Source organism: Aotus nancymaae, unplaced genomic scaffold (assembly GCF_030222135.1).
Source record: "Aotus nancymaae isolate 86718 unplaced genomic scaffold, 86718_ANA_hifiasm-v0.15.2.pri h1tg000040l, whole genome shotgun sequence".
Taxonomy (NCBI): Eukaryota; Metazoa; Chordata; class Mammalia; order Primates; family Aotidae; genus Aotus; species Aotus nancymaae.
In genome coordinates this window covers 129,604,476-129,614,882 of record NW_026988454.1, presented here as the reverse complement: position 1 = coordinate 129,614,882, position 10,407 = coordinate 129,604,476, and the positions used below count along the sequence as shown (strand labels likewise).

The 10,407-nt window shown below is 47.2% G+C and overlaps 1 protein-coding gene across 1 annotated transcript; it reads right to left on the bottom strand.

Moving 5' to 3' along the window:
* Positions 1-2,177: 2,177 nt before the first annotated feature.
* On the bottom strand, positions 2,178-7,572 carry LOC105704672 (HLA class II histocompatibility antigen, DO alpha chain). The gene is made up of 5 exons (XM_012434021.2): positions 7,425-7,572; positions 5,999-6,247; positions 5,289-5,570; positions 5,063-5,198; positions 2,178-4,825 (listed from the first exon to the last, which is right to left on the bottom strand). The coding sequence occupies exons 1-5, from the start codon at positions 7,504-7,506 to the stop codon at positions 4,822-4,824; spliced, it is 753 nt and encodes a 250-aa protein (XP_012289444.2). The 5' UTR covers positions 7,507-7,572; the 3' UTR covers positions 2,178-4,821.
* Positions 7,573-10,407: the final 2,835 nt, after the last annotated feature.

Genomic DNA, 10,407 nt, shown 5'->3' with positions numbered 1-10,407 from the left:
ATGGTTAAAATAGGCCAGGTGTGGTGGCTCATGCCTGTAATCCCAGCACTCTCAAAGGCCAAGGTGGGTGGATGACTTGAGGTCAGAAGTTCAAGACTAGCCTGGCCAACATGGTGAAACACTGTCTCTACTAAAAATACAAAAATTAGCCAGGTGTGGTGGTGGGCGCCTGTAGTTCCAGCTACTTGGGAGACGGAGGCAGGAGAATCACTTGAACCCGGGAGGCAGAGGTTGTGGTGAGCCGAGATTGCACCACTGCACTCCAGCCTGGGTGACAGAGTGAGACTCCATCTCAAAAAGAAAGAAAGAAAGAAAGAAATATGGTTAAAATAGTACACTGAGGACAGTTTGAGAAGGGTGTTTTCACCCTGCAGGTAATGGAGCACCTATAAGAATTTAAAGGAAGAAGGGAAAAAGGAGGTAACCTACAAGCTTCCAGAGAGAAAACAACAATTACGTGCAAAGTTTCATGACACAATATCTTTTGGCTTATCAACAATAACACAGGAAGCTAAGGGATTATGGAGAAATGCCTTAAAACTTTTGATGGACATGATTTCCAATCTTGAATTTTTACCCGTGCAGGCTACTATTCAAATGTGAGAGTAGAATAAACACATTTTCTGACATACGAAGCATAAAGCATTTTCCTCATATGCACTCTTTCTCAGGAAGCGGAAACAGGACGTGCCTCATTAAAATAATGCAGACCACAAAAGGGCAATGACTGGATACAAGAAACTCAGGGGACAGGTAAATCCTGACGAGGATGGTGAAGGGTGATCTCAGAGTAACCGCTGTGTCATCAAGGGCAAAGAGTTAAGACTGGAGCAGACAGTAGGTTCTGGGAGAGTTATATCTGATGATAAAATTGCCAGAATACCTGACTTGTCTGATTGTACTGAGAGGAGTTTTGTGATTCATTAATAATAAATACAAATACAGCCAAGCAAAGGAAAACAGGACAATTACGCACTCCAGAGAAAACAAAGTCATCCAGGAAAGGAAGAGCAAGCATGGTTTCCTCTAAGGTTTGCCATTACATGATCACACTGATATAAACATAGTAAACATAGTAACATAGTCAAAATACAATATAGTAAAAATTAAACATAGTAATGTAGTAAACATACAATATAGTAAAAAATTACCATATAGTCATGTTAAAAGAAGGGGCATGGAAAGGGGACATGTTCTTTGAGGATGAAAAAAAATATAAATCCCCCTCTTCCACAGCAGGAGGTAAAGAGATAAAGCTTAAAGCTGAAAACTCTTGATGTAGCAACATAAACATGTTATTTGGAATGGGAGGTTAATACCAACAGAGCACATTAAAACAGTTGAAAGTTATTTTCTGTGAGGGTAAGGATATGGTAGGAGAGGGCGTTGGAGACTGAGATTTCTACAGCAAATTTTGTAGAAATATTTGACTCTGGGCTGGGTATGGTGGGTCATGCCTATAATCCCAGCACTTTGGGAGACCAAGGTGGGCAGATCACGAGGTCAGGAGTTCGAGACCAGCCTGGCCAACATGGCAAAAATACAAATACAAAAATTAGCCGGGCATGGTGGCAGGTGCCTGTAGTTCCAGCTACTCGGAAGGCTGAGGCAAGAGAATCACTTGAATCCAGGAGGTGGAGGTTGCAGTAAGCTGAGATTGTGCCATTGCACTAGAGCCTGGGTGACAAGAGCAAGACTCTGTCTCAAAAAAAAAAATTGACTCTAAATTATATATATAACATAATTTGGTTAAAAATTAAAAACCAAAGAGAGTGGATGGGAAGAGGAGATCTGCAGGCAGTCCATGCAGGACACTCTCAGAGAATGTGACTGGGAGGAACTTAGTTAGAAGGGAGACCGGGTCATAGGACAGACAGGATTTGATGTTCTCATTATATAGGAGAGATGATGTGCTTGTGATCTGTAGGGGACCCTGCAAAAAGGGAGAGTTTGGATACAAAGGACAAGAGACTATTGAATGTCCGCTCCAAAAGAGAGAGAAAGTCAGATCAAGAATGCAGGAGGACAATTTGATTTTTAAAATAAAAGACTATGTACCTTGAGACTAGAAACAAATGTGGGTATACACTCAGATGCATAAATCTAAAAGACCTGGAATTATTCCTAGAAGTTCCAGTGACTTCAGGGTAGTATATGCAACAGTGAAAAAAGGCACATTTCTTTGGTTGAAAGAATACAATTTTATGACTTTATTAAGTCTTAGGACGGAGATGAGAGAAATGCCTTTCCAATGATGCATCAAGTTAATTTCTAAGCGAAAGATCAGCAGAGATCAGAGACTGTTGAAAACACACATATCTCGTGGTGTCTTCTGAGAACCAACTTATTCCTCTTTCTCTGAGAACAGCTTGACCCTTGCCACGGGGTGAGTGCTTGGCAGCCACATTTGTGCAGTGGGATCCCGTCCCCTGCTCTGACTACACAGGGCTGGGATGGACACCTGCTCCAAGTTTGGCCGGTTATTTATTTTTCCGAGAATTTAAAATTCTGGCTGGGAGACACAGCCTCTGTGGGTTGTGAGGGTTGAAATGAAACTAACTGAGGAGCTGTTGTGTGGACATGTTCACTGAAAAGGACAGTCAGTCCACAGAGAGAGAATACGGCTACCATGCAGGGGGGCTAGAGAACACAGACTGTGTGGATGTCAGAGTGTCAGAGGGGCAGCTCTAGCTTCTCCGGGCTTTTCGGTTCCGAGTTCTGTTCCTGGGAGGCCTGGCTAAATCCTGCCCTTGGGCCCTGCTCTCCTCCCCACGCCTACATTGCAAATATCCTATACTTTGCATGTGATCACATGAAGAGGGTTTCTGTTATTGGCACACAAAAAGTTTGCCTGAGATGTTTCTCTTCCAGCTTCCATCAGGGTCTTCTGGTCATTGATTTCAACTTATTCTCTCTTAAGAAGCCCATCGAGTCCCCATAATCTTTGGTTTCTTTCTTTTCCAGGACCAATGGCTCACAGTTCAAAACCTCATTTTGCCCCTACTTACTTGTACCTTGACTGGCTTTGACACCCTAACAGATCCAGGTTCTTCAGAAAGCCTTCCTAGTCCACCTCAGACCTCGGGGATCCTCCTTTCCCATGACTCCCCATGGCACTTGACTATGTCACTGGGTCCCCAGTTACCAGACCGCAGCCCAGGTCCAGGATGGCTGCATCAGTCATCCAGAGCTGGCTAAAAATGATAGCCTTGACAGGGTGCGGTGGCTCATGGCTATAATCCTTGGGAGGCCAAGGCAGGCAGATCACAAGTTCAAGAGATTGAGACCATCCTGGCCAACATGGTGAAACCCCATCTCTACTAAAACTATGAAAATTAGCTGGGCATGGTGGTGCATGCCTGTAGTCCCAGCTACTGGGAGACTGAGGCAGGAGAATCACTTGAACCTGGGAGGTGGGGGTAGCAGTGAGCCAAGATCACACCATGGTACTCCAGCCTGGTGACAGTGAGAGTTTGTCTCAAAAAAAAAAGGACAACCTCCTTGTTGCCACCCCTTGCACCCCCAAGATTCTAATTCAGTAGGTCTGGGTGATGCCTGTTATTTTTATATTTCATTTATTTATTTATTTATTTAGAGACAAGGTCTCACTCTGTCACCCAGGCTGGAGTGCAATGGTACGATCTTGGCTCACTGCAGCCTTGAACTCCTGGGCTCAAGCACTCCTCCAGCCTCAGCCTCCCAAGTGGCTGGGAATACAGGTGCAAGCCACCATGCCTGGTTAATTTTTAAATCTTTCTTTTTAGAGATGGGGTCTCTCTACGTAGCCCAGGGTAGTTTCCATCTCCTGGCCTCAAGTGATCCTGCCCCCTTGGCCTCCCAAAGTGCTGGGATTACAGAAGTGCGCCACTGCACCAGGTACTGTACTTTTAGAGGGATCCCAAGCAGTTCTTATGTGCATTCTGGTTTGAAAACCATAATCTGTACTGTTCATTTTGGTCTTGACATAAGCTACCTGGTATGGTGACTTATCTCTTTGTATGTTTTCGATTTTGTTCACAGAAAAGTAGACTAAAATCTTCTAGGCCGCATATTTAAAGAGTGTCCAGGTGGACCTCCCTCTTACCAGATACTCTGCAGACCGACTCTACCACCTCCTACCTAACATGACTGCCCCACTGAGGGAGGTGGCCACCTCATCCAAGCCTTGGACCTCTCTTTGCCATGCGTGGGACTCTAGGGAATGTAGAAAAAGGAAATAACATCATGGCAGGACACCAATGGCCTCTTCATACAGAGTAAACCCAGGCAGGAGTGGAGTCCCCATGAGCCTGTTCTGTCCCAGTGCCCTTCAGACCTGTAGCTGAGAAGGTTGTGAGGAACAGGAGACTCCGTATCCCTTTCAGGGCAAACCTGAACTCAGGAGGCATATTTCATGAAGTCCGTGTGAAATGGCTCATTCACAAAGTAACACACAATGGGCCAAATGGAGCAAGATACAGCCGTGCGGGCCCCAGGACGGCTGCCAATCCCCAGCACCACATGCCTCACCTCTGGGAAAGCTGGCCGAGACCTAAAAAGGACACAGTGTAAACACTACCAAAGCATTTAGTGCTGCCAGCCAGAGCTTTGGGTAGAGCAAGAATGTGTGTGTGTGTTGAAGGGGAAAGGGAAGCTAGTGGGTATCCCACAAACCTGCCATGAACACTGGGGCCAAAAAGGAGGGACCTATAGGACAAAGTTTGATCACACCCAAAGTCAGCACAGCAGGATGCACTTAGGACGCTGAGCACGCAGGGGCTGTCACAAACCCACGAGGATCTGCAGCGTGTCTCCCACAAGCCGTTGCTCTCAGAAGGATCATTACCTGAAGTAGCAGAAACCACACGATCGAGGTTACTCAGCCTGAAGACTCTGCGATCCTATCTCTGAATGCCCACCTCTTCCAAATCTCACTCCCTCACCCCACATCTGCTTCTTTCCTCCTTGCCCATTTCTTTCCTGATCTCTTTCCCACCAACAGAATCTCTGATTCTCCACCCATGTCCTGTTCAGAGTCATCCACTTTCCTCCCTCTCCCCTCAGACTCCCGGGGCCTCTGCACCTGGGGGCACTGGACACACATATGCCCATGATGATGAGGATGGTGCCCACGAGGAAGCCCACCAGGCCAATGGCCAGGCCCAGGGCACAGACCAGGGTCTCTGTGGCATCTGGCAGTGGAGTAGGCACCTGGGGCTCTGGGAGAGAAAGGAAGAAGTTGATCGTACAAAGAAGGACTCTAGAGTAAAGGAAATGCCAGGAGGGTGTGTGGGGAGGGGGCTCCATACCCCAATGCCTGAGGAGCAGTGCATCCAGGCCCCAGTGCTCCACCTGGCAGTCATAGACGTCCTCAGCCGAGGGCACGAAGGGCAGGTAGTGGAACTTGCGGAACAAATGGTCAGGCTGGGAATAGAAGCTGGTCTGGGCCACTCCCTCAGTGACAGTTTGGCCATTGCGCAGCCAGGTGATATTGATCACCGGGGGGAAGATGTTGTCCACGATGCAGATGAGGATGTTGGGCTGGCCCAGCTCCACCCGGGACTTGGGGAGCACAGTCACCCGTGGAGGCACTAGGAGGAATGGGACCTGAGTCCACAGGTTCATCCCTCACCCCAGGGGCTTACTAGAACTGGGATTAAGGGACGTTTACCGTTCGTAGCCATCTGTGGGCAGGGGATGCTTTGGGATGGTATCCACTGGGGCAGGAGAGGACAAAAACAGAGGGAGAGGAGACTGGGGAGGGAGTGGGGACACCAGGAGCTCCTACATCTGACTGGTCCCTGGGCAGGAGTCCAGGTGAGAGGGGTCATTCCTCAAGGAGAGGGGTGCCAAAGGGGTCTGGGAAGGCCCGGAGCCTCCTGGGAAAGAAAGGGACAGAGCATGACAGGTGTGGGTGCTGAGAGTGCGCCCCAGAGTGATGGGGGCCTAGGAACTGGGATGGGAGGAAGTTTCCCTGGACCTTCCTGCCTGACTCGGTGGGCAGAGGGAGGGCCAATACCGTTGATGGCCCTGGTGCAGTTGGAGCGCTCCACCAGGACGTCCAGATGGGCTTTGATTGCGGCGATGCCGGCCAGCCCACCCTGTGGATCAAAGCGGGCAAAGTCGCCAAACTCAGGCAGACGCCACACGGCCTCACTTTTCTTCAGGTCCACAGAAAACAGCTGTTCCCCATCAAACTCATGAGTGAACTGGCCCGAGGCACCATAAGACTGGTAGAAGGCGGGTCCGTAGGAGCCCATGTGGTCAGCTGTATTTGGTGAGTTCAGGGTCAAGGAGAGAGAAGAAAACGTGTCTGTCTCATCCACAATATGTGATTGTTGAGTCCCTGAGCCTGGGCTCTGTCCTGGGTTCTGTGTGGGGACATAGTCCTGTTCTGACACTGGGCTAGCCCTGGGAGAGGGGAAGGGAGAGGACAGGAAGACAGAGGCTCATCCCAGCACACCGCAGCCGGCACAGAGACAGTGCAGTCTGGTGTATCAGGATGGGAAGAGGAGAGGCTGCCTAAAATCATGTTTGGGGCTCCAGAATTTAAATCTCAGCTGTGGTCATCTGCCCTGCCTGTGTTCTTGGGCCCTGTGGTATGAGCTGGTGGGACTGTAGGAGTGGGATGAGGGGGAGTGATCAAGGACAGGAGAGTGGTGGAGCTTTGCACAGAGATGCAGTGCGGGTGGGTGTGAGGGGAAACAGGCCGCAGCTGGCAGGAGCAGGAATTAAGGTTAGTGACCCAGAGACCAACGGGATAGAAAGAAGCAACTCAAGGCATTGCAAAGAGCACTGGACAAGAAGTCAGAGTCAGGGTTCATGTCCCAACTCCTCCATCTCAGAGCATTATCACTGTCCCTTCCATAACTGTTGTCTAGTTTTCTGGAAGTTGGGGATTAAGTTTTAATTCTTGTAGACTTCTGTGAAGTTGTTTGAGCAACAATTATTGAGGAACTAGCACAATGCTGGGCCAGGGAAATAAAAGCAAGCAAGAAAGATGAACCAGCTGTGGACGGACACACCGGCCCATGTCTCCTGAAGAACAAAGACAGGTAAACAGTTAACTACCGGCATGGGCATAAATACTGCAACAGAACTGGACTTGATTGGGCATATTCCAGAACCAGGGGCAGTAGAGAAATCAGGGTGCTTGCTGGCATCTGCTGGGTAAAGGTTTGGATCTCAGGAAGGAGGAAGAAATGAGGAGAATCTGAACATGAGCAAATGCTGAACGGGACACCTGCGCAGCTGACCGAGCTGCACCTTCACTTAGGTCCAGAGTGGATGTGACGGAGGTGAGGGGGATTGGGTGTCTCTTGGTGAAGGAAGCTGCCCATAAACCAGAGAGGGAGGGGAACGAACATCCTCCATGCCACCTCCCCACGTAACCCAATTCCGTAAATCTCTGCTCCCCGCCCCACCCCCCTCACCCTTGGACTCACCCTTGGCGGCCCCTGCCTCCTGCAGGCTCAGGAGGGTGGTCAGGGTGTACAGCTCCAGGACCAGCCCCGCTCTGGGGGCCATTGCACTCTGGTGCTTTAATCAAATCGGTCTCGGTCCGTGTGGGGGGTACAGCAACAAGGCGGAGGTAAAGAGGAAGAAAACAAATTCGAGGATGGGGGAGACCCCTGCTATCTTCAGCCAATCACAGAAATTCTCTGAGTGAATGTATCTGTTGCTGGGTAAAGAGGGAAAGAGCCCGGGTGAGAAGGTGGAAGGATTCACTGGGCCCCCAGGAGAGGCCAAAGGAAATTTTGGAGGATGGGAGGGGCTTGGAACAACTGATACCACATCTTCCAAGAAGGGACCCGAGGAAGGGAGAGAAAAGGCCGTCAGAGAGCCGCGTCTATCTTGATCTGCGATGCAGGGAATCCTACTTTCCCTAGAAGTTTCTGTGGACAAATTTTGAGTTAGAAAGTAAAATAAACTTTACCAATACTCTTTAAAAGGAAAATATTGGATGCACAGTAGAATGAAAACCTCTTAAAACCTTAAATCACTTTCAAAAATGTTATTTTATTTTTCTCTTATTATTATTTCATTTTGTAAGAAAAAATATGCAATTGTTGGAGATGTTTGGTCTAAAGCAGAGTGTAAGGAGCTTACCTGGACTCCCCGAGGAGGGCAGAGGTGCTGGTCCTCTCTGTTGGTCCCTCCAGGACCCGGGCACCTCCTGCAGGCTGCCACAGGCTGGAGGACGGCATCACCCTTGGCTTTGGCTAATACAAGGCACTGGGAGAATTTAGTCCAGTATTAAAAAAAAAAAAAAAAAAAAAAAAAAAAGGTAAACCTAACATCTAAGTAAACAGAAGTCTAACCAAATTAAGCCATATGTGAAAGACCATGAAATAGATCATTTTCAACTTGGAAGGAACCTAGGAAATCATCTGGGTCTCTGGTTCCAAATGATAATCATCTGGTGAGTTTGTTATAATACACGCTCCCGGGTTTCCTCTTGACCTAGTGGGTTAGATTCGCCTTTCCAAGGAAGGGCCAAGGAACCTGCGTTTTCAGCATGCTGCTAGGTGGTTCTTGGGTAGCCTGTGGACTGGTAAAACCTGGTCCAATGCTCTTTTCTCAATGAATAAGGGATGCCTATATTGAGTGGGGCAGACATAGCTTCAAATTAATGAAATTACAGCTAGTAACTGATTTGTGTGGCACAGTTTATGGGGAGCCCTAATGTTAGTTTTTTTGTTTCCATTCTGCAGTGTCTAGCATGATGCCTAGCACATAATAGGTGCCTAGGAGATACCGCTGCATGAATGAACAGTGTCTTCACTGCTTCGATCCTGCCCTGGTCGGGACCCTCACCACCTTCATCTCTCCCCAGGTGAGGTGGGAGCTGGAGCCATGAGATGATAGATGGGTAAGACATGAAAAACTCAAGATAAAGAAAGTTGCTTCTTTGTTTAATAGCAATTGAGTATTGGGTGTTTTTTATTTCAAAACATACACAGGTTTTTTTTAAAGTGTGATTTTTGTTATTAACTTAAAACTTAATTACATGATAATCCTTTATGGCATGGAGTGTGGTCAACTTCTGTAAATATTTCACATGGACTCTAATAAATTTGATGCAGAATTTTATACATGCACACGTTTATTGGATCAAGCATGTGGATTTTGTCATTCTTATTTGTTATGGCTTTCTTTATTTTTGGACTGACCTATACATTACAAAGAGTGGTGCATTTATTTATTTATTTTTTAGAGACAGGCTCTTGCTCTGTTGCTCAGACTGGAGTGCAGTGGAGTAATCATGGCTCACTGCAGCCTCAAACACCTGGGCTCAGGTGATCCTCCTGCCTCAGCCTCCTCGAGTAGCTGGGACTACAGGCATGCACCACGACTTCCGGCCTATGAATGGTGTATTTAAACCTCTAACTATGACTGTAGTTTTTTCAACTTGTTTCTAATTTTTAAATCAGCTTTTGCCCTCTATGCATTTAGGTTATTAGGTGCTTACTCTTGGGAATTATTATAGTCTTGGTGAGCCTTTTCCCAATTTGTCCTGACAGTCTTTCTGTCCTAGTCTGTCTTGTCCAATGGTAATAAGCTCCACAGCTGTCTTTGGGTATTCGTTTGCTGTATGTTTTTCTACTCTCTTGTTTTTACTCCCCTGTGTATATATGCTTTAGATGTAGCCCTTGGTGTGGGCTACAAAACTAAAAATTATATAGATTTTTGCTTTTGATTCAATCTGACAGTCTCTGTCTTCTAACTGGTGGTTCAATTCATGTGACAGTCAAAGGGAGCAAACTTGTTTCTGCAAGAGACAAACACTGAAGCCTCAGTGGTTTAACAAAACACAGGTTTATTTTTTAGCCATGTGTAGTTCAAGGCAGGTCGGGCACCCTGCAGCTCTCCTCCAAAAAGTGCCTCAAGGTAGCTAAGCACCTTGTATCTCCACTATTGAAAAGCACTTCACTTCCAGCTTTGCAGGGAAAGGCACATTCGTTCCATGGTTTTGGACCAGAAACTATTTGCCATCTCTGCTCACATTCCATTGGCAAGAAGTAAACAATGACCCCACATAGGCGCACGGGGATGGAAAAACGCACTTTAGCTGTGTGTGCAGGAAGATGTAATGGTTTGGTGAGCACATGGCACTGTCTTTGCCACATTCTGACTGTGTTTATTGTGAATATTAATGCACTTGGACTTGTTTCTAATACCTTATTTATTTCAACACTTCTATTTTTAAAGTTTTCTTTCTTTCTTTTTTTTTTTTTTTTTTGGAGTCGGACTCTCACTCTGTCGCCCAGGCTGGATGCAGGGTGCAATCTTGGCTCAGTGCAACTGCCACCTCCCAGGTTCAAGCAATTCTCCTGTCTCAGCCTCCTGAGTAGCTGGGACTACAGGCACATGCTGTCACACCTGGCTAATGTTTTGTTTTGTTTTGTTTTGTTTTGTTTTAGTAGA